The sequence below is a fragment of the Geospiza fortis genome, unplaced genomic scaffold (assembly GCF_000277835.1).
Source record: "Geospiza fortis unplaced genomic scaffold, GeoFor_1.0 scaffold13, whole genome shotgun sequence".
Lineage (NCBI taxonomy): Eukaryota > Metazoa > Chordata > Aves > Passeriformes > Thraupidae > Geospiza > Geospiza fortis.
In genome coordinates, this window is record NW_005054384.1 from 2642590 (window position 1) to 2667492 (window position 24903).

Genomic DNA, 24903 nt, shown 5'->3' on the forward strand with positions numbered 1-24903 from the left:
TTGAAAACACACCAATCTTTTAGGCATACTAATTTTGGAAATACCATTTCAAAAATGGTATCTCACCTCTGCAGTGTGTTGCGTGGCTGCAGTTTACTGCTGGCTGTTACTTGAGGGAAAACCTTATGTTAAGGAAAAAAATTTAAAAAGAAGTTTTTTAAAAAAAAGTGTTATGAAGTGGAGCCTGTGGGTTTTAAGTGGCATAAACTGCTGGCAGCATATATATGGGAAATTATTTGTTTGTAAATTTGATCAAAGCCTCAGTGCTGGAGTAGCTATTGTTTTTCATTTGTCTATCTTTCAAGAGCTAGTATAAATTACCTCCACTGAAAAATTTAAATGGTGAATACAAATTTGTTCATATTCATTCCTTTTTTTTTCTATTCAGGGTTTTTTCTGGTTCAGGATTGTTTTGGTTTTGTATTATGGAACTGATGTTTTAGGAGAAGCTGTTAGTAGTTTTTTTGGTGTTTGATAAAAAGAACTAATTGGTGATGATTTTGGGAGTTGGTGGTTTGTTGAACTATTAGAAAATTGTATAGATATATATATATAGTGAAAAATACATGTTAAAGAAAAAAAATATTTTTTTTTAGTTAGTAAAGAGGTAACGGGCTGGGTCTTGGTAGGCAGTAGAAAAATAACATTCTGGCTGAGTGCTTGCTGGATCAAAAGTGGTTGCAAGCTGTGCAAGCACAGCACAGTGGAGCAGCTCTAGAGTGGTGAGAGTTCTGTTGATGTGGAAATAATACCTTTATCTTTTGGCAGTATAGAGGTAGTATAGGTATTACAATAATATAAAATAGTAATAAAAGTTAGTGTTTACTTGAATACAGAAGCACTGGCACATACACAGGTGGATGATCCTTTCAAACCAGCACCCTCTCTCTTTCACAAAATGAGATTTCCTTCCTTATCTAATAAGTGGTTTGTGGAGTTCAAACCCTTGGATGTAAAGGGTGAGTCTTAAATACTTCAGTGTAAACAGCAAAGCCACCTTCAACATATCTCTCGATAAAATCCTGTTTTATGCTTCTTACACTTGATTTTTCTAGCTTGTGTAGCAAGGCTTATATCCAAGTAGATTAAAAAAATGTATTTTTTTTCCCCTTACATAAGTGCTCAGTTTTCATGTTCAGCCTCCCCCAGCAATTGTTCACAGTCTGTCATCCAGTGAAATTAAAATTACTGTTCCCCCAAGGCCTCCTTCCACTTCATTCCCAAGATTCATCCATATTGCCTTGGAAGTGGGTAGAGGATGTAATGTGCAAAGTAGCATGATTCTGGCAGTGGGAAGGCTTGAAGCTGGGAATTCCCTCCAGCTGCTCTGAAAACACCTCTGCCTATTCTGCTTCAAGATCCCAAATCTTCTCCCAGGAACAGAAGCCTGAGCAGTGTTCACTGGTTTAGGAAAGGAGGGAATTGCCACAATGTTCCCAGTGTTTGCAGCAAAGTGTGGCACTGATTGAAGCAACACAATATATGGTTTATATATAAAATTAAAATAAGCAGGCAAAGGAGCAAAGAGGGAATAAAGGTTAGCAAGAAAAATATTTTTATAGAAGGAAGGGTGCAGAAAAGCAAGAGGAAAGCAGACATAAGCACTACTGTAAATGGCATAGATTTGCTGTATTCTAATGATACATTTTACCAGCAGTTAACTTTAGATTCAGGTGAGTTCCCAAGAGAACTGGGAGATGTAGAATGAGTTCCATAATAAAGCATTATTCCCAACTATTACCTGGGAATATGGCTGGCTAGTCTACCCTTCCTGTAGAGTGTAGTTTTGATTCCTACATTGCTATATGTTCCCTTAAAGACCTTTGTGCCTGGAAATGTAATCTCTTTGTGCTTCTGTCTCAGTCTCTAAGTTACTGATTCTAGAAAACAGACAGACATCAAGTCTCCTTTTGGAAAAGCCCCTGGAGACTCCTGCTTGATTGCTTCCCACAAATCCTGCGGCTGACTGAGCTTTGTCTGACATAACTTCCCTGAGAACTTGAAGGGCTAGGAGCCAAAGAATGGTAAATAGTCAGCTGTTCCTTCAGAGTATGGAGCCCTCACATTTTGTGCACTGCAAACTCATAAGAGAATTTTGTCCAGGCAGTGCCATGGGCAAACCCCCAATCTCCTATTTTATACACAAGGGTGGTTCTGGCGATGTGGTCTAGTCAGTATAAGGGGTAATGTGAATTCTTTGTTCCTACCCTAAAATTAATCTTATATCACAGGAATTTTGAAATATTTGCTGTTCCTGTGACAGCTGGGCCCTGGCTTGAAGTGCTTGCCAGAAATTGCCCTCCAGTTTCCGTGGTTGATGGGACAGAGCAGAGTGACACTTGGAACAGAAAAGTGACAGAACTTAGGAAAGCAGCTCCTGGCACACTTACTCATGTTCCTGTCCAAATGACAGGCCTGCCTGTCACTGGGTCATGTTTTTTGAAACTCCTCTTGTTCTGGAAACCCGTCATCATTATCATAGGGTCAAATTGCACCACTGCTCCCTCTACCATCCCAGGAGCTCTCCCACTCTTCAGAGGGCAAGCCCTCTGAGCAACCCATCCAACATCAGGACTAGCTCTGGTTAGAGCAGGGGCCAGACCAGTGGACATGCAGAGGTCCCTGCTGACATCAGTGACCCTTTTCTGTGCATTGCAAAGGAATCCTGGGACTGTCTTTGCTTCTTTACTCATCCCTTCAACCCTGGAGCCAGCAGGACACACCTTAGTGAGGGTGTTCTTACCTGTGGGAAATGGATTTACACAGAATGTATCTGTATGTGTAAACTTTGAGATAAGAAATGCTGACTTAGAGATGCCATGGAATAGGACAGACATTGTTGAGAGAGAAATGGAACTAGAAACAAGTTTCAAAGGATGGCCTTGCAAATAAGACTGGATACTTTGAAGAAACAGAACTGTGAAAGATGCATTGTGGTAGGACCCATGAAGGGTAATTTTAGGTGATTGGCTTTAAGGCATTTACAGCATAGTGAGGCAAAAGTGGATAAACCAAGCAGCTCTTATAATGTATTGTAATTAAGAAATAGTTTCTGATTGTGATGGTGTGAATGATTACATCTGTATTGTCTCACACTTCACATGAGACTGAAATAGAATAAAAGATTCTCAAATGCCTCTCAGTTGCCCCATCTCTGGGCTAGAAAAGGGCTTAATCCAACACTTACCTTTGGGAGTGTTGAGTGTTTTCCAAATAACCCGTTTTGTAGTAGGTGCCATCTCCTGGTGGAGGCTTTCACCAATAACTTTCTGTAGGGCTCCACACAGGTGGTGTTCAGCTGAGACAGTGTCATGATGAAACCCACAGGACAGGGGTTTTTACATTACAATAACAGCCATTGGCACAGAAGCAGGGATGTGCTCTTTCTTCTGTAGCATCTGAAGGAACCAAGCCTGAAGGCAAACTGAACAAATCCAAAATTATTTAAAAGTAAAAAAAAGCTAGAGGCGCTGAGTTCAACACTGCTTAAGTGGGAAGTTTTTTCTTTTGTTCTTTCATTTGTTTCATTTGAGAGTTCTATCATTTGTTTCAATCAGTCATTTTACAAATATATATTGGAAAATATGAAGAAAATGAATACCTTTAAGAGAAATTACCTGATTATTCCATTAACAGCCACATGCTTGCATATGAAGTTTCTGCAGGAAGGCAGAAAACATAACATTCAATGATATTATTTGAAAGACAGCTTTATAAAATGCCGTAAGTTACAAGTGACAGCAAATGCTCTTTAGAATAAGAAACCAGTAGTTTTCAATTAGCGTTAAATGAGAAATTATGTTATGTCAGCTGATATTAAATCGGTATAAATGTCTGGATTAGTACAAAATTATCTGATGTCTGGAAAAAAACTTAATTTACTGAATTGATATTAATCAGGCTCATTAGCTGTAGTGTGGCAGCTGCCATCTTGGCTAATGAAGAAAGGGCTGAACAGGGATTTCCACAGTCAAATTCATTGGCTTGGATTAACTGAAAGAACAGTCCCTCACCATGGATGTTGTAACAGATTATACATTTTTAACTCAAAGAAGGCCTTGGTTGTACTTCACCAAGTGAAGTTGGGGGTCTGTCTGGGAAAAAAGGCTCTGCCATTTGCAATAATTATCCTGTGAGCACTGGGCATGGAGAAGGTCACACAGTAAAAAACATTTTGACATTTCTGTAGCATTTCCTTTATTGAGTGTGGTATTAGAAGTCAGTATTTATTCTTCTAAACCTGCTCCACAATGTCATTCATTGGGTGTGATGATTTCTATCAGGAGAAGCACTTTAATTTAATTAAACTTGTCACTTTTGAGTGGCTCACACAGCCCTCAGATCACATTTGTGGGTAGGGCAGTTTGTCAAAGTGGCCACAGTGGCAAATATTCCTGACCTGTCAGTGCCTTGTTGTGTGTGTCACTCAGAGGGACATTGCTTGGTCATGGAAATGGAGCCTCATTCAAAGGATGCCCCATTTAAAATCTTTTTGCATCAATTCAAAGCTGCCATGTGCTGTCTTCAGCTGGTGCCAAGCTTTGTTATTAGGAGTTTTCAGACCAGCAATTTAAAGGTGATTTAAACAATAATTTGCCTGGCTCACCATGGTTGCCACTCCATGTGTATGGCTGGGAGGAAAAACATGGCATTTACCCATATTAATTTTTGGCATGCAGTGATTTTTGGTCTGTCAGCAGAGTACCCATTTTGATGAAGTGTGGCTGATTGAGGGGCGTTCACAGAGCACAGATATGGCAGGAGAGGAGAGGAAAGATGGGAGCTCTGCATCTCAGTCCAGCTGCATCCTCACAAGGACTGGGCACAAGGACAACACTCAGGGTGAGAAAGATGCCAAGAGCAGAGCCAGGGAGCTTCAGAGTCCCAGGAGCATCCTGTGTCAGCTGGCTGATCTATATTTATTCTGCCAATGCAGTGACTGCCCCTGGAGAGCTTGCTCCACTCTTTACCTGACTCAGGACATATGGAAATATGACATCTGCTTGCTGCAATAATACCTCCACAAATGTGATTGTGAATCTTGGAACCACACCTGGACTTTTTATCACAACAACTGAATCTTAATTCTGTTTTCTTATGAGAAAAGAAAAATCTGCCTGGGGCTGTTATTTTCTCCCATATGATTGAAAGATGCTGGTGAGATGGGTTCCCACATGGGAAGGAGGTGGCAATGTTATTAAAAAGACCTATTTGCCATGGCATTTACCTCTGGCATAAAGAGCAGCTTAGAAACAAACACAGCATTCTGTGGAGAGCCTGTGAGAAATAAATCTTGCCTCTTTTGACAAAGAAAACAGAAGCACAGAGAAATAGAATCATTTTGCCAAGGTTAGCTATCAAGTAAAATTCGGGATGGATTTTCATTCTTATATCTGCCTTAAATTCTTCTGTCATGAAAATCTATGGATTTTAACCCCAAGGTTAAAATTCAGTTTGATCTGAAGAGGCTGATGTGAGATTTCTTTGGTAAAAGCTTAAGAAGCAACATCTTCTTGCTTAGGGGTTCATTAAAAGGGATTTTACTTTATTCTAAACTTTATTCAGATCTGGTCCCACAGCTGAACATGTCTCAGCAGAGCTGAGATGGACTTTTAAACCTAGATGAAACTCATTGTCGACTCCCAGCAATGAAAGCGCAACAAGGTGTCTGAAGTGAGATTAATTTCAGCAAGCCTCTGCAAAGCAAGCCAGCCCAATTTCATGTAAGTCTCTGCCTCATTTTCCTACTGTGCCTGCCCTCCAGCTCTTCTGTTTTCCATGGTAACTAGGCCAGCTGTCGACTAGGAAAATACCCTGGGGCCATCTAAAAAAGAAAGCTTTTCTCTTACTAATATCTTACAGCAAGCTTTCCTTGGTACATGAGCTTAACTTCAAATTCCCACTTCTCTATTTACAAAGCTAATATTTGAGGGCAATAAAGCAGTGAAATGGAAGGAAAATCAGAACCAGACCAGTATTTAAAAAGGAGAAATCTAAAGTTATTTCCATCTCTGCTCTGCTCTCCTACCTTTGCAAGAGGTACTATTGCTATGTATAACATGGAGCAAAAAATTAATAGAGGCCAAGAAAAGAGGAAGAAAAATAAAACCAGAGAGGAGGAAATAAAACTAGTCTAGAAAAGGTATGAAGATAAAATATTCTTCTTTACCATGTAAATGCTTGTTCTTCTTTCGTGTCACCATCTTTCATGGTCCCCTCTCTTTTAATTAAAATTAAAACATGGTAGCTCTCATCTTATTTGAAAAAGATTGCAGAGTAGCCTTATGCATAAGGAGAGCTGTAATGTGAAGAGATTTCTCCCTTAAAGGAGTCAGAATCATGAAAAGATGAAAAAGTGTGATTTGGACTCTGAAGACTCCCCCACTGAAAACTCTGATTTTCTCTCTCCTATTCCCTCAAAACAAATGGGTTATTTTTGAAGCCTAAGGGACTGCATGTCCTCATGATGCCACTTTGAGGGTTGTCTCCAGTCATTCTATTGACAAAGTCACCCAGGCAGCAGAGCTAGCAGAGCACTGTGATCCCAAGGTCTGATTCTGCATCCTTTGTTGCTTTGCAGCATTGAGCTGCCACACAGCAAATTGTCACAAAAAGGAGGCTCAACATCTTGCTCTGTCAGATATGAGAGGCCTTGTAATCACACTGAGCTACCAGCATTGCTGAAACATTTACAGCAGCACCTGCTGGGGCTCATGTTTCCTCCCTCTTCCTGTTAGGCACTGATTTGAATGAAGCTCCCTTTGATAGATTTTGGGAAAATAAGATCAGCTGGTCTGCTAGCTTACAGCAGTGATGAAAGCAAAGATCCAGAAGACAGACATGTCAGGAGATAATGTGGAATCAGTTCTTGTTGTATCTGTGCTACCTGTGCTTAAAACACTGTGGATATACAGACAGGCTCTTCCAGAGAGGTAGAAGGGATGCTGCCTTAAAAGAAACATTAGCTCCCCATGTGTTTGAAACATATCAAATCTCAGACATCCTTCTGCTGCTGTTGACATCTGAGCACCTTTTCTCTAAAAATCTGAGACTCCACTTGAAAGAGAACAGTTTTGAATGTAGACATTGTTCAACAAAGCAAATTCTTGTAACTGAATTCAGAGCAAATAGGAAAATTAACAGCTCTGCAGAGCAAGTCCTTTTAAATGTCATAATATTTGAAAAACCATGTCAGTGTCTTATCCTATTTTCCCACGCCCCCCAAACCAAATTCTTCCTTTCCCGTGCCCAGAGTCATTAAAAAAAAAGTAATCTGAAAACTCTAGGATTGTAAGTAAAGATCTGGCTCAGAATATATGAATAAAGTCTGGAACTGCTCCTGTTACGAGCATCCTTAATGACCTTGTAGAAAGACAATTTCAGTTTTCTCCCTGAAGCTATTTCTGTGTTAGTATATTAATGTCATGGTGTAACCCCAGATGGCAAGCAAGCCCCACACAGCCACTGACTCACTGTTCCCTGCAGTGGGATGGGGCAGAGAATTGGGAAAGTGATCAATTCCCTGGACTGAGATAAAGACATTTGAACAGGTAACGGAAAAGCTGTTGCACAGGAGCAGCATGGAACAAGGAATTCATTCATCACATCCCATGGGCAGGCAGGTGTTCAATGACACCATCACACATTGGTGACTTGGGAAGACAAGCAACATCACCCCAAATTTTTCCCCCTTCCTCCTTCTTCCCTATTGTATTTGCAGGGTTTCCCAGACAGAGGAAGGAATGATGAATCTGACTCCATGTTCTTAGAAGGCTAATTTATTATTTTATAATACTATATTATATTAAAGAATTCTATACTGAACTATACCGAAGAATACAGAAAGGATACTTACAGAAGGCTGAAAAGATAATAATGAAAACTCCCGACTCTTTCCAGAGCCTTGACACAGCCTGGCACAGATTGGTAAAAAAGTCAAAATAATTCACATGAAACAAATTAAACAATCACCTGTTGGTAAACAATCTCCAAACACATTCCACATGAGCAAAACAGGAGAAGCAAATCAGATAATTATTGCTTTCCTTTTTCTCTGAGGCTTCTCAGCTTCCCAGGAGCAAAATCTTGGGTAAAGGGATTTTTCAGAAAATGTGACTGTGACACTTCCCCATCTTTGTTTGCTGAGCATGATCCATATGGTCTGGTACATCCCTTGGTCACTTGGGGTCCGCTGTCCTGGTTGTTCAGCTTTTTGTGCCCACTCACTTGTGGGTTGGGGTGAGGAGCAGAAAAGGCCTTGGCTCTTCCAACATTGCTCAGCAATAACTAAAACTGAATTATCAACTGTTTCCAGCACAAATCCAAAACACAGCCTCATACCAGCTACTGGGAAGAGAATAAGATCTACTCCAGATAAAACCAGCACAACTGAAAAAAAATTAACCAACAAACAAAGTACTGTGGCGCAATTTGTTTAATTCTGCATTTTTGTATACAGTTGGATTGCCCAGTGCGTGCAGAACCATTCAGAATTAGTTCTGTGTCTTACATTGTGTTTTATAGTGTCATGAGGGATTTTTTTTTGCTCAGCTGTGAAGCTAATGGGAACCACAGATGCTATCCAAAGCCATTTTGATAGACTTAAACTACCCAAACAATAGGCAATTGAAGAAAAAACATTTTCAGTTTCTCCTCAGTGTATTGCTGTGATAACTGTGGCCTAAATTCAGAAACCGTACAAAGCTTTGCAAGTCCATTGGCTCACATGGACTGCTTCATCTGAATTAATTTTGCATTTTATTTATGTAGTTTGAAAGAAGAGTAGCTTAGTCACCTCCTGTATTCAGTCAATTGCTGGCATATTGGACAGCAACCCAATAAAGCCATTGGGTCTGCTTATTTTAGTGGTGATTATCCCATCTAATCCCATTCCCTGCTCACTCCCAGTGCAGCTCCCCACTGGGAAGAACACAACAATTTCTGTTATGCGTGGAATGAATGGTGCATTTCAGTTCCTCTGCATGAATTTACTCTGAACTCTCACAGTGACAGATTGTTGGACAATTTCAGGCTTTGCTGATGCTGGTGTAAGATACTGCATGGAATTCTGACAACAATACGTCATTTGTTCTGAGGAGAAAATCTGCAGCTTTGGGGCACAGACAGGGACACACTCAGTCATGTGAAGAAGGCACTGGCAAAAATGGAACCAGACTTTTCAAAATTCATGCCAGAGTTTCTCATTGAATGGAAAATAATGCTGTCCAATTGATAATGTTCAGGAAGATATCAAATGCAGTATTTTTGTTAAGTAATATTCTTTTTTTCTTATTTCCAAATGCAGTTTTTGGACAGGAGATTTAATGACTATATTTAAAGAGGCAGTGGTGGTACTTCTTTTTAGTACTTCTTTATTCATAATATACTATGAATATTAATATATTCAAAACCAGTCAGACCAACAGTTGCAAGTCTGAGCTTAAGTCACCCTCAGTATTTAATGACACTTTGAGGTGAAGGCTTTTCTGTAGCTTTGGATTGATGTTTTATTGGGTGGCATCTTTGGCAGACCCTACTCAGAGATTCTGAAGTTATCTAAGGTCAGTACTGCTGTACACAAACTACCTCTGAATTTTGTTGTGTTGGTATTCTGCTGGAGGTAGGTATTTTTTTTTGTTTGTGATAGTGTGTTAATACATTTCTGCTTTCAGATCCTACCCGATGAAGGAGAGCAAATTAAAAAAAGACACACTTTGCTAACAATTTTTTTTTTTACTTTTTTTTACCAGCTGGAGCAGAAAGAGACAGACACTGTTGGTGCTGCTTTTTACTGGATGATTCTTGTAGCACTTACACTGATGTTATCATATCCATTCAACAAATTGGAGAAGACCTTTTGGGGGTGATTGTTTCTTGCTTAAACCTTAGACCAAGCAGCTTCTATCTCTGCTAGTGATACCTGTGCTTTTTACATTATACTTTCAATTAATTCTTGATACACTTCACTTTCAAGGTTCATTTCATTTCTGTTTCACTTTCAAGCTCTTTCTCCTCCAGACAACACTGGTTTTATCTGGGATTCATTTTCTTAATGCAAAGTGTGTGCAGCTAGCTATATTACATATCAAACAAAACATTTTTCTGCCAGGCAACCTCAGCAGGGTTTGGCACCTTCCCTGCACAGCAGAGCATGGCCCTTGTTTTCACTGATCTGGTAATTTTTTTGTGAGTCAGCAGGACATGCATTCCACAGTTCAGGCATTCAGTGGGAGTGGGAGGAGCTGCCTTGATTGAATCTCCTGAATCAAGTGATTTGTCTGAATGCAGATTGTATTGTGGTGTTCATAAAGAACTTTAGGAAGTTAGAAAATAATGGCAGTGTTGTGTTTCTCAAACCTAACACTCGTGCTTTATATGTCTGCAACAATATTTTGTTGTCAAAGGGAGATCAACCTGATAGACTTCTGCTGTATGCTATTAAAAAAATCAGAAAAACAAAAGCAAAATAATCATGTGGTATGTTAAAACAAAATTTCACTTTTAGCAGAGTTATTTTCTGTTCAAGGGTAATGCTTTGAAAAATGAGTCTATAAAAGCAGCTCTGTTTTATGAGAAGCAGCATGTGGAACTGGCTGTAGGTTTCTCATATGAGAGGACTGAAAAGCCAAAAGTGGACAGGTGCTTCAAGCAACTGAACAGCTGCTGTTTCTTCATCTTGGAGACTTAGTGATGACAAAGATTCATGTAAATAGAATTTCTCTGAAATATTCATAGAAAACATACCACACTTCACTCAGTCTACTCAAGAAACAGAAACTTTCCTTTTTTTCTTGTTCTAGACTAGAAATAAAGATGAAAGATCAGCAGATGAAGCAGAGCTTTGCCTTTTGTGCCTCTCCCTGCCTGCTGTCTTTGTACTTGCTCAAAAAAAAGGGAGAGCAAAAGGAAGTTCAGTCTTTATCCTTCCAGTCAGGTTGATGTCCTTGCTCTGTGTTTCTGTAAATCCATGGAAAATGCTGGGTACTCCAGTCTCTTGGGAGAATTGCAATTTCTCTTCCATCCTTCTTGCACAGTAACTTCTGCCTAATTGACTTTGCTCCCCATTTCCCCTGCAGAAATTGTATTATTCTTAACATGACAGGTGTTTTGCGCTTCCCACCTGTTAGTTTGTTTTTATGTCTGTTATTTTGTCATCCGCAATACCCCAATAGTTCCACCCACAATGCTGCTGTTGTTTCTGTGTTTCTGTTTCCTTTTCTTTGATTTCTAGTGCATAAATCACCCCTTTCTAGAGTTTGGGACTGGCTGTCCAGTGCACTACTGGGGAGATAAAAAACCGAAGAGAGGTTTTACTTGCAGCTGAGTAATTAAATAATAGCTGCAGTTGCCCACTCATCCTCATGATCTGTCACAGGGTAGATGGAGTCCTTAACCTTCAGCTGTACATTTTTGTCATCTCTGTCATCCATGTGTCTCTGGGGAACTGAGACTTGAGTAGCTGCAAAGCCTAAGTCCTAGAGCCAAGCCAGCCCTGTTCCTTATTCTCCTGTTTAGGAATGCAAGCAGTGAAGTGTTTTCTTCAAGGAGCAGAAAATGAAAACAGTTAAAAGCTTCAGGCGTGTGCCGCAGCTCCGTGGCACAATAAAGCACAAAGGACAGATTAGGAGTTTTGCAGGATGTCTAAGGATAATTAAGACAGATGGCAACTTCAGACACAGAAGCTGTACAGTGGTGTTTTGTCTGCTAATCTTTGATAAAAGGGGCTGCAGAGAATAATTTTAAAGCAATTATTGTCATAATGAGCAGCAGTCTTGTACCATTGTTTTCTTCTGTTATCTGTCCTGCCTCCGACTTAGAAAACCAACATGAAATGCACCCTCAGAACAAGGTCAGGTTTACCAAGGATGGACCAAAACCAGAACGTACCTCAGCACCCACCTTACACCTCTAGGGCACCTTGTTTTCATGGTGTGTCTCTGAATTCAAAAAACCTTTTGCAGAGTATACAGTGTGTGTGCTGGTAGGCGCCACTTTTGTGTAATAAATCCCAGAAATGCACTTGGAAACAAATTAACCAGGGTCACTCTCCTGATACTGTGTCTAAATAATCCAGTCAAACTGCCCTGCTCCTTTGTAACAGCTAGGGGCTAACCCTGAAGTAAGATTCTGCAAATCCTGCCCTTTTCTTCTTGGGGTTGGGGGTTTTTTTGGTACCAGGTGGTTTGACAGGCTACCTGTGAGCTCATCTGTCCTGTCAGGCATCGCTCCCCAGTTCACCCTGCTCCCCTTTCTGAGGGAGACAAGGAACAGATGCTCAAGCAGCAGTGTTGTCTGAGCCACCTCACTCCTTCATTTGTCTGCCAAATCCTACTCAGAGAGCAGACTGTGTCAGCTTCCCTGTCTTCCAGCACCACAGAGGGAGGATGAGGCCAGCTCACCTGTTTTTCCAGCAAGACCCTTCCTTCCATCCAGTCTTCTTCCTTTTTTTTTTTTTAACTTAGTTACCCTTTTCTCAATATCTGCTAGGTTTAGTCCTGGTTCTCCTTCTCTGACACAGCAGCCTGACTCAATTCCGCCTTCTTTTCTTCCCTGTGGCAAAAATCTCCCAGCCCTCTTGCATTTCTAGGTGCAGGGAACACACAAACACACAGCCCTGCAGCTGTGTGTGCCAGGAAATGGGGCTGGAGGCACCTTGCAGGCATGGAGCAGGTGTGTGCAGAGAGGAGAAGCAGCTGATTGCAGAAGGCTGAGGCATCTTTCAAGGTATCCCTGTACCTGACCTACTCATTTTCCAGATTTCAGGTCAACTTCCTTCTGTACTATTTCACAAAAGTGACCTGAGACACTGAGTGTGTCTGAGTTCACCAGGGCTTGCTAAGAACAAAGGTGTTTGTCCCAAATCACAGAACCTGAAGACTAAAGAAGCCTCTCTGTTGTTAGGAGCAAGATGCTCCATCTAGGCCTGGCTAAAGCCAGGCTTTTGTACAGACTTCTGTCTTGCAGAATCCTCTGAAAATTATCAGGAAAAAACAACTTCACATGCTTCTTTACTGGCAGCTTTGGGTTTTAAACCATCCCAATTTTGTCTTCCTCTGTCACAGCTAGGCATCCTGTTCTAACTTGAAAATTTCATCAGTGTCTTGAGCACTTCTCCATCTCACAACTTGAGAAGCTGCAGATTTTCCTATCTCTGCTGAGTTCTCACCATGGCAGGGTAAAGATGTGTGTGCCAGCAAGCTGGGAGGACAGAACAGCAACAACATATTTGTTCATTTGTTGGACAAACATTTCAGGAAAGCCTACAATGAGCCATCACATCAAAAATTGTCCTGTGTGTCCTTTTTGGGACCACTTTTATAGAATGAATGTAAAAGTCACAGCCAGTAAGTACAAATCATTTTGCAAAGGAAGGTCTGCAGGCTCTTAGGAGCACACCTGCACATACATCCTCTGTCTTCATGTACACCTTATGCATAAGCTCTCTGAATCTGGCCCATACTCCTTTCTCAGAAAGGAAAAAGAAATTGTGATATCATATGTGTGTGTGTATAAGCTCATTTTCTGTTATATCATATGTGTGTGTATAAGCTCATTTTCTGTAAACACTCAGCCACAAGAATAATCAAAACACGGATCTTCCATGTTGATCTGTGTTATACAGGGAGTAGCTCCATTTAAAATAGTGAACCAATTTGCTTTTGCTATTTTGCTTGCTCTATGTGAAGTCCTAAGCCTTTCATTTTAGTGAAATAAAAGCTGGTTTAATGTTCTCTATATCTGAGAGGATTAAAGGACATCTCAAACATGAAGAGGTAGCCTTTATGGATTCCCTAAATATGTGCTACTGAAAATGGAGTAGGTGAAGGAATATGATTTAGATAGTCAGGAGCTGATTCCAGTGCAAGCCTTAGTGCAGACAAGGCTCTGCACCAGCATTTCAAAACAGATATCACAGTGATTGTTTAGGTGCATTTGTATTTGCAGGACAGAAGTGAAAAAATTCAATCTGTGTGCAAATAAAAATGCACTGTTTGGCTGCACTGAGACTGAGCTGGGCTTTGCTTTGGTAGACTAAAATTCCTGCCCACATGACAATTTGGACTGTACCAGTGGTGCTTTTATTTAAAGGATAATCACCAATCCTTTATTTAAAGGATAATCACCAAGCCTCTTCCTGCCTTGCTGTTGAAGTGGACTGGGTGTGTTTTTATTTTAAATAGTCTTGTTTGCCTACAGCTGAGCTAAAAGGCAGAGATTGATGCAGTGCCCTAAACACAGGTTATTTTAGACAGCACAGGAAATCTGAAACATCTGCATGGCAGTGGCACACAGGAGATGTTGCCTCTAGGGGACTCATGCCCTTCCAAGGCAGCAGCTGGGGGAAATGGATTTCCTAGGATATCTAAAATGGCATGAGCTATTGACATTCAAGCAGGTAAATCCCATCCTGTGGAATCTTGGGCTTACTCTGATGGAAATAGGAAGGAATATGTTTATTCACTGCCGCATGTGCAGTGTTCCTCAGTTTGTGAAAGGTTCAGGGTAAGAACACAGCAGCCTCTATGTGCTCAGGTTTGCCTTCCACCAGGCACTGCAATGACAGCTTGTATTTCCTTCATATCTAAAATGTAATTATTTGTTTCTACTAGTCTACAGTGAAAAAAAAGTAATTTCAGACTTCTCCAGAGAGTGTTGATGATAAACTTCTCATATTGCTTCCCTTTCATGTCTAGGCATTTCTGATAGAAACACCACTCATTCTTTAAGGATTTTCAAATCCTCAGATGTTCAGAGGTTTTGGGTAACTGGAAAGAGTTTTCAGAAATCAGTAGGTGATAGTGTTCTGCCTTGAATTATGTAGGAAAAGAGAACCTAGAAAAATTACTGCTTCATAAAAGGTCCCTCATCACCAAAAGGGCATGTGCTGCAGTAGCAATACTGCAATGCCTTATATATGATTATTATTATATGTCATATATATCATATTATACATTATATATATTATATATATGGGATTATAGCAATACTGTAATGCCTTATGTATTATTATTATTATATGTCATATATATATTTGTAGGAGTTGAAGTGTCTATAGGAATTATTGGTTTTCACCCTTAAATATCAGCACTTCAAATAATTTCTTGTTTTTTGTGATGTGACATATTCATATGTCACATATTCATTTGTGTGATGTGCCTTGACAGTCAAGAGCTTCTCTCATTTCTGTCCTGTGAAAAGTGGCATTATTTTTTTATGTAGGGGAAGCTGCATTAAGATTCAGACATTTATAAGGAATTTAAGGTTTGAGGTGTTCCCAAGGGTGAAGCTGTGACGGGGAGAGAGTTCACACAAAAGCAAAGAGCAGTTCCCCAGTCCTTCAGGCAGAGGGAAATCCCAGGATGTTAGCAACAGTACAGAGCCGGTGGTTCCATCTACACTTACAAAAATAAATCACACAATGTACAGAACCTCTGGCCTGTGTAAGAAAAAAAAAATCTCCCAATGATCAATTAGATTTTAAAAAAAACCCTAAACTCCCCAGCTTTCCTGACCCAAATAAATGTGTAATTGGAGAAGGCTTCATGGTGATTATTATTAAAAAGAGTATAGGTTTGGCTTTATTTCTCATTTTATGTTGGCAGTAACTCCAGTTCCAAAGCTTTTGCAGGCTTCAGAAGAGCTAAAAGCTGAGTTTTGCTTTAGACCAGCAATTGCCAGTAAAGAAGGAATAAAATGGGCTCATTTCACTCTTTTTAGCTGTATAGCCAATTTCAGAAATGTCTCCTCAGCTTAAAATAGTGAAAGTTTCTAGAATTGATGGTACATCTGAGACTAAAACAGTCTTTAAATGCACCTCCTGAAAGCTGAAAGATGTGCTTGCTTGTATAAATGAACTGGCAGGAGAAAAAAAATAATTTAGGAATATATATTTAACCCTGGCCTTCAAAAACGCAACTTCTTTTCACTTTGTTAACTTTTCTTGCAGAAATAAAAAGCAATACAGGCGTTGCACTATGTATGACAATAAGAAATGACAGTTTTCTGTTTTTTCAACACATTTGGAATCTCATTATTATCAAATGGAACTTGAGTCTCATTGCCTGGAAGCAATAACAGTTTTTTTCATTCTCTGCTGCCCAAAGTGACCAAATGTAGATTAGTCTGGAGTTTCTTGTCCCTGCTAGAACTGATAAATAATAAAATTCATTTTTAGATACACAGATGACTTTTTTTCCCCTCCTTCCTTCAGGCTGCTGAAGAATGCACAGAATGAAGTTCATTTCAGAATGTGGTATAAGAAACTTCTGGCTGCTCTCCAATTCTGTGCTGGACAGACCCTGAACAACGAGTTTTCTAAGGAAGAAAAACTCATCAGAATTCTGGAAGACATTGCCACAAAAGTGAAAGCTGCCAGTGACCCAAAAAGAAAGGTTTGTTAAAAAATACTTCCCCTTCCATCTAAGTTTCTGTAGGGAATTTTATTTTTTCTAAGGTAACACTTCTTTCTTTTAATACACTTTTTTACATAAATAAACCAAAGACTTGACTAAACTTTATTAATATTTTTCTGCTCTGAAAAAGGTAACACATAGATATTTAATGGGACAACTCTCATCACTGTTACTCTTGAGGTCTGCAAATCTTTTAATCCATTTCAATTCCTTCATCAGTGGCTTCTCAAAGGGACTTGGAGGTGGCCAGAAATAACGGCAACAAGGCTGAATATCATTTCACTGAGAGAAATGCTCACATTCAGCACCTCATCCCAAAATATTTGACTCCTGGAGAGCTGCAGCATTTCTTGGAAGCTTTACTAAGGGTTGTTCTTGGCAGGCTGGACATATCCTTATTTCTTAGCAAAGACAACTAGAGTGGAATGTAGCTAATATCTCAAATATAGCTCTCAGCAATGAGCACGGAACACACATCTGCAGAGATGCCTCCATGACAAACTTGCAGTTGTCTTCTCCAGTGGGTGCAGCTTTTATATTGCATAGATACATTTCCAGTTCAGAACTGTTAGTTTTCCAGGACCGCTGCTGTTTTTCCTGGTGTATAAAACTGCTTCTTGTTGAAATCTCAGCAAGGCAGAGCAGAAAGCCAAATAAAAATATACTTGCCACTGCTGGTTACCATGAACGGTGTCATGAATCTTTCTGCCTTGTTAAGGATTCAAAGGTTTTCAAAGGGTTTCTCAGGAAACTCTCAGTGCTGCTACTGAGAGCAGCAAAGCAAACATGGAAGTAAAAAGACAAAAATATTTGCAGAAGGAAAATCCATGCAAAGAAGAAGAAATAGCAGTAATACATTCTACATTACCAATGCATAATTCAGATTTTAGAGATTAATCTCAAGGCTGCAGTTACTATGATACTGAGAAGCTCCCAAGCCTTGCAGTTAACAGAATTAGGCAAGGGAGATCACAGTGTGGAGGCAACAAGCAACAAATTGGGAAGATCTTAGGAAAGGCAAAAAATCCTATGAGATACAGCGGAGCAATACAAGGCTAATTGAGCCCTATTGAAGGGTGTTGAATCATAGAATCACAGAATGGTTTGGGCTGGAAGGAACCTTAAAAATCATCCAATTCCAACCCCCTGCCATGGGCAGGGACACCTTCCACCAGACCAGGTGGCCCCATCCAGCCTGGTTTCACAGGTAGAGATGTTTCCTGACATCCAATCTAAACCTTCAATTTGAAGCCATTCTCCCTTGTCCCGTCACTCCATGCTGTTAGAAACAGACTCTTTCCATCTGAACCTCTGGGGCAGTGTGAGCTGGTAGCACATCTAGGCAGAAAAGGCATCAATGTGGAGTAAAATTACAGCTCTTATTTTTAATACCCCAGCGTGACCTCATTCGCTGCTTTAAGGTCACACGGATGCTGTCAGCTCTGGAAATTGCGTTGCTTGTTTAAAGTAAAGAATGATAGTAAAAATAAAAAAAAAATAAAAAGAAAGAAATAAAAAGCTCTTTTTTTTTTGTCCTTTCATGCTGCCATAATGGTTCTTGTGCTGCAGGAGGTGTTGAAGATGGAGCTCAGCAGACTGCAGCAGTTCTTCCAGGAGGTGAAGCTCTGCCGGCTGCCCCTGAACCCCGCCCTTGCTGTGCAAGGCATAGAGGCAGATGTAAGTGTGATCCATTACACCTTCAATTTTGGTTTTTAGTCTAGAGGGGAGAAAGAGAGAATGCCTGCATGGAAAGGATCAGGAAATTATCATAGTGATATGGAGAATAAATCATCTGGTTGATTCACACCCAGCCTAATCTCCTTCAAACTTTTGCTGAGGCAGAGGTGCCAGGATGGGTAGGGTGGCTGCTGCATGAGTGTCACACCAGCCAGAGATTTCACCTCTGAGCAGCCCATCCCCAGCTCAGCTGCCCTGCCGTGGTGTTGGCATTGGCAATGACACCTGGGAGCTGGGACCTGGTTCCCACTGTGGGAATCCATAAAATCAGAGGGTTTTGGGAAAGCTGCAAGAGGCAGGCCTCAGAGACAGCAGAACTGGGATTAGAGCTAAGCAGGAGCCATGAGATAGGTCAGCAGAAAAATTATGTTGGAAGTAGAAAAGTAAGTCCAAATAGAACAATGGTCTGTGTATTGACGTTTGTCTAGAATAACTCCCTAAGCTACAGAAAAGTTGATCTAGCAAGACATTAGGAAGTTGTAAGCTTAACAGTGGAGCTCTGTGCATTGTGTTTTAATGCTTACAAGCAGGTATTGTATTTGAAATAAGCAAGCATTGTTTAACCAAAGATATGTGTGCTTATAGTGCTTGGATGGAACTACTGTCAATGTACTTTTGCTCTATATGATTGATCAACAAACTTATAAAGTAAGTTGTAACATTAAGTTCTTGGTCTGCTGCCTGGGATGTGAGCTGCTGGCATCTTCCCATTGTCATAACCATGGAATGAGGCTGATGCTGGAAAATAAAACAGCTCAAGGCACATTCCTAGCAGTCCCATCCCGTTTGTAATTTGTACATAGCCCCTGGCTGGCAATACCCACCAGGTAGCCCTTGGTGTTTTTCTCATCAAGACTCTCCCATGTCAGGTATGGGAGCAGCAAAAGGTCTGGAGCCAGCTGTCTGTTTGCTGAGCTGACTGAGAATTGATAAAATGTTAAATATTCACACTGCCTTATCTGTATCTACGACCCCTATTAAACATGACTTAAGGATAAAGGAAACAGCAATGCTCTTCAGTGTTACTTGACTTGACTTTGACTGTAGTACTAAGATTCAGTTATTCATTGTTCAGAAATATTTTCATAAACAACATAGAGCCAGGAGTAAGCTGATTCATCTCTGGAAAAGGAAAATGTATCCAGCATGAAGAAAAACCCGAACAGCTGTATATATATTACCAGTTATAACCGCCTAATTACAGCAATTTGTGCTCTATTTTTGTTCTCTGGCTCATTATCCATAGCAGACCTGATTCTAAGAGGTGCTGATCCCTTCAATTGCCTCTGACCTATGTTTCTCCAAGTAATTGCTATTCAGCCTTGATCTGGCTGAGAACTGAGGTCTTCCAGCACCCCACAGGCTTGGGCAAATCGTGTGTGATACAAGTCAGAAGGATGTGAAGCCTGCTGCTGCTCCCTGCTTTCAGGCTTTTGGAAATAATGACTAATGGAAAGGTATCTCAGCATAAAGTCATGCTATTTATACTGCACCAGCTTGGCTGGACAGATACAAAAGTGTTTAAATCTAATATCTGAAGAAGTTTTTTTTTGTTTTTTGGCGTTTTTTCATTTTTCTTATATCATTATAGGCCGTTATCTTTCTATAAATACATGTCGTTTCTTGATTGGACTGTACGCCAGTATAATCATGCAAATGAGAACTTTTAAGTGCTTATAATTACCTAAATTTAATTCATTTTGGTGTCATCTATTGATTTTGCCAGTAGCAAGCCCTGCTCACAGCCCCATCAGAGTCACATCATCCCACAGGAACCTTTCAAGCACTCACTGAGACATTTCAATTGGCAAAATTCCGACTGAAATGGAATAATTTCAGTGGTGGAGGATCAGAATTTCATTGCTGATAATGGCTCTGGCCCATCCCAGTGGTCTGCTGTGGCTGAGACAATATTTGCCTGCTGGTGCCATGCTTTGAGATGTTCAGATGAAAAGCTGCAGGCAGCTGTGTCTGGTGGAGCTCAAATTGAGCCTCCCTTACACTGCACCCTGTAAGGACAGCAGCAGCTCTTGTGTGGTGCTCATTATTTCCAGAAACCAGGCCATTAATTTACCATTGTCTCTAGCTGTTTTTGAGGGGTTTCCCCACCACCTCTCCTTGGATGTTTTTAATGAGGGTAATAATTCCACCCCAAACTCTCACAGGATTTGCAGTGCTTGGCTCATTAATGCTTTTTGAAGCCCTTTGAGATCTTCAGGTGGAAGGAGCTGTAGAGCATGAAAGTCAGAGTTTGTGCTTAATTAAGATAAATCCCACATAAAATACAGCGTGATTTTCAGAATTTGCTGTATCCTCAGCCAGAGTGAGGTAATCAAAGAAACTGGCAAGTTCTTTGCTTCCATGTCTGATTGGGCAAGGCTGGGTTATTTTCAGAAAACAACGGGACCACAGGCTTTTCAGTGCTTTAAAACTCATTAGATCAGTCTTACATAATTTATCCACCCAGTTCCAGGCAAAGCTTATTGTTGATAGGCCTGGGTGAAAATGAAAAAACAATTAGCACATAAAATATTATCTGTTCATATGGTCTGATATTTAAGTGAAGCAGATTGTCTGGGGACAAGAATTTCTTGTTTTTCAGACCCAACAAAACAGTCAGTAATATCAAGAATTATTTATTTTTGCTGCCACTGCTATTGAGCAGTGTTTAAAGCTAGAATCTTTTTCAGAGGTATTGTATTAGTCTAATGTTTTGTTTATGTGACACTGTTGTTCTTCTGTTTCATCTTTCTTTCCCCTGCAGTCATGTTCTTATTTTACATCCAATGCCTTTCCCTTAAAAATCTCCTTCATCAATGCGAATGCTCCAAGTGGAAACATCAATGTTATTTTTAAGGTATGTTCTTCCTCCACTCCTCAGGTCTTTTGGTATGGAAAATGATAATTTAAAATTCACCTAATTTATATTTTAAAGCTTGAGTCTGAGAATAGTTGATTTAGCTCTGCTGCTTGTTTATCCGTATTATTTTTGACACTAGAACTCTTAATGAAACATGTTGAGGTAATACACTGAAGTGTCACCTTTTTGATCAACAGAGAATCAAACAAATTATAGCAGTTTTTCCTTAGTGAAGACAAGCAGACTAGAATATAAAGTTCACATTTTAAACGCAGTTTATTAACTAGGGCAGGTCTCAGAGAAGAGATAGATCAGAGTGACTGAACCCTCAGCCTCGTCCATATGTCTCTAAAAAATCAAAATACTGGAGTGTTAGAGGCTCCATTTGCCACACAACCCTAATTCTGCCCCTGTCAGCCAGTGTGGGCTGAGGAAGATGGAGCTGGAGGAGGCAGCAGAGGAGCTCTGTCTGATTGGAGTTACATGGAGGAACTGACTCAGAATAAACTCTGCCTTATTTTGCAGTTGTCACCTAGAAAAGCTTCAGAGTTCAGAACAGCACATCCACAAAAGACAATTTTAAAGTTAGTTCCCTTTTGAAAGAGCAAAAGTCTTCCCTGAAAGTGGATATTGGTTTTAGAGAACACAAGTTCATAAAATGGCTGATGGGTAAAAAATGGTTGGTTGCCAATGGCGTTATTCTTAGGTATTTTGCAGAATCATTTTCCAAATGAGGAATCTAAGAAATTTATATAAATAATTTTTTTTAAAAATCCAGATTCTATGCTGTCTTAAATTAACCTGCCCTTTAGAGCAGCTGTTATTCTCAGAAATAGAAGTAAGCTTCCCAGGCCTGCTAAGGGGAGAAGTTAGCTATTTTAAGTTTTTCTGAGCATTTAGAAACCTGTTTCATGTGCTGTTTCATCTAAGAATCAATATTAAGTAGGAGGTTCCTACCTACTGGAGCAAGCACCTGCTCATGGGGCTTTTAAACAATTCCATTGGTTCTACTCAAACAATTTTTTTTCCTACCTAGTAATGTTCAGCAAGCAGCTCATTGTCCAGTTGCTGTAAAAGTATTTTAGCTGCTGTCACCTTCTCCTGTCAGCAAAACATTGTGCTAAAATACCTTTTGCTTGTACTGTAGTTCCATTGCTTATTCATGACAGATAACTCATACATAAAGGATAAACACAGTAAATGATAAGGGTATCTTACTAAATTGTCTTCCTACTGTATATGTGAGGGAAGGTAAGTGGAGAGAATAAGATATTTTTACACTTTTAGGTGCTAAGAAGAATTAATTGGAGTCTTTTATGAGAGAAAAATAGATTCAGATATTTTGTCTTTTTAAGACGAGTTTGTCTCCTCAAGTACTTTCCTGGGAGTAAATGTCTGTAGATTGGAATACTTGTGTAAAAAGAATATGATGAAAGAATAAGGTACTTAAAATACCAATTAAAATTATGTGTGGGATGGGGGGAAAGAGAAAATCAGGGCTGTTGTTTTTGCAGGCCATTTACTCAGCCATGGTTGAAAATAATCTCTTCATTAATTCTTGTTGCTACAATTAAAGCCCCCCATTTCCCTGAGATTATTGTTTGACTAACTCCATGGGGAGAGGGGTCATCACTGCTTGGAACTGAATATGAATCACATTATGGATAAAATGTAAATTTGTGATAAAATTCCCTTGCAAATACCAAGTTGTGAGGCTTAATGTGAGACAAACGCTGTCATTTGTGCAGAGGGGTCCAGCATTAAGGAGACTTTAAAATGTAACTAAATTAGGATCCTACCTCTGGATTAAATTTCCAAATTCTAATAATTACATAAGAATAATAAGCAGAAAGGCCACAGTTAAGCAGGTATCATTTGTTACCATCTCAGTGGCTGCCAGAACTGTCCCTGTCTGGGTGTGCCATCTACTCTGTCCTCTCCTGAAATTATTGAGAGCTAAGTAGGAACTTTGAAGGAAAACAAGACAGAGTTATTGAAATGAATATAGCTGCTCTGATGGGCAAAAAAGTCCCAGTTAAATAGGACATTATTTCTGTCTGGTATTGAAGAAGAAAACTGAATTTCATGTGCAATTTTCACAGATAGGTGATGATCTACGTCAAGATATGTTGGTTCTCCAGATTATTCACCTGATGGACAACATTTGGCTCCAAGAAGGACTAGATATGCAAATGATCATTTACAGGTGTTTATCTACAGGGAAAGGACAAGGTCAGTCTTAAATTACAAAAGGAGCCTGTATTACATTATTCATATTTCATCTAAACAGTGCCATATAAGATTTATTTATTCTGCCTCTCTAGAACTCATTGGATTTTGTAGTAAGTAGAATTTTCCAAAAGCCTCAACACTGTCAGCTTGCAAAACATTCTTAAATTCACATATCAAAACCAGGGCTTTGGAGAAAATGGGCCCTAGCTACTGAAGTTTTAATCCAGTGTATTCCTAACTAGATGCTTAAATGAGCCTAGATGTATGTGGCTACACAAAGTACCTGCAGACAAGTGATGACAGCTTTGTGCTGTTGATTTTGAAATATTATTCTTGTGATTTATGTTGCTTAGGGCAGGCCTGACTCATCTGAAAGCTCTATTTCTCTCTTTTATGGTTGTTGTAGCAGAGCTGTAGCAGGGGTACCAATTGCTTGCTGTAGAAATCTGCTGACAGCAGTAAGCTGCCTATATTTCCCTGACCAAATCTTCTACTGGAAATAATCCTAGCTCAAAGAGAAGGCTGATGTATCCAGATTACCTGCTGTACAAAAGCTATTAAAATAGAAAAATTAAAAGAAAATCGTTGCTCTCTGAGCCACAAAGTGAACATGAGAGAGGAGGAATGATATAAAGGAAATAAGAGAAAAGTATAGATGAGTTCAGACACAAGGCATGTGGTGGTGGTGACCTGGAAAAATCTCCTCCCTTCTTTGTGGGATGGGAATCAAAGCTTGAAAGCTTCTGTTTCAAAGGCAGATAATACAAGAATACTATTTCTGGACATGACATTATATATAGACTCTTCTATATACTAATGCTTAATTTGATGTTTGCCAAGAGAGATACAGGGATCATCTGCAAATAATACTCTCTCCCTGACAGTCTCTTCCTTCCAGCATCATAGCAGCAAAAACCCCTCAGTGGCTCACAGACTTTAAATATGTCTTTCCTTACGAGTTCACATCAGTGCTAAGATAATTGATTTACAGTTAATTATTAAGGATAAAGTGCCATGCCTGTGGTCACATAGGGCACATGTACCCAAACCTTAGGGAGCTTTGGGTACACAGTTTTTCCAAGTCCTAGGCTCATGACTTCCTCCATGGCCACCATTCCCACACAAGGGGGTGGGAGATGGCAATTTCATGGTCGTGCAAACACAGAAATCACTTTTCAATGAAATTCAGTGAAAAATTTCACTGTAGTTCAGTGAAAAGTGAATAAAGCATTGGTAGAATTCCACTTTCCAGGCATGGTGAAGTAGAGGAGTCTGTCAGTAAGTCAAGTTCTTAGAGAAAGTCCTCCCTGTGCTGCAGATCAGGAGGATGACATGCCAGGGTACCACACTTGGGGACAGCAATGGAAAGCCAGGTCTCAGGAGCAAAACCAGGAATTAAGTTCATGCAGTAGAGGCAGAGGATTCAAGTGAAGCATTGCAAAATGCTTGGCTTCTCTCTGCACCTCAGTCCCAGTTTGTGACATGCTGGATCAGTTGTATTGAACTTCTGAGCATCCCAGTACTCTTTCTCCAAGCTGTGATCAACATCACATAGTCCAGAATAATTTCTGCATCTTTCTAGGCAATAGATACATGTGAAGCAATATATTAAAATATATAAAATATACATATATATTTTAAAATATAAAATTTATATTTAAT

The 24903-nt window shown here is 39.9% G+C and overlaps 1 protein-coding gene across 1 annotated transcript in view; it reads left to right on the forward strand.

Annotated features, from left to right (window-relative positions):
* PIK3C2G (phosphatidylinositol-4-phosphate 3-kinase catalytic subunit type 2 gamma) overlaps window positions 1-24903 on the forward strand; it is a 191272-nt gene that overhangs the window by 91509 nt on the left and 74860 nt on the right. The window contains exons 18-21 of the mRNA XM_014308778.2: window positions 16211-16391; window positions 17982-18089; window positions 20914-21006; window positions 23112-23241. Of these exons, the coding sequence (XP_014164253.1) occupies window positions 16211-16391; window positions 17982-18089; window positions 20914-21006; window positions 23112-23241 (512 nt within the window). The remainder of the gene's footprint in view (window positions 1-16210; window positions 16392-17981; window positions 18090-20913; window positions 21007-23111; window positions 23242-24903) is intronic.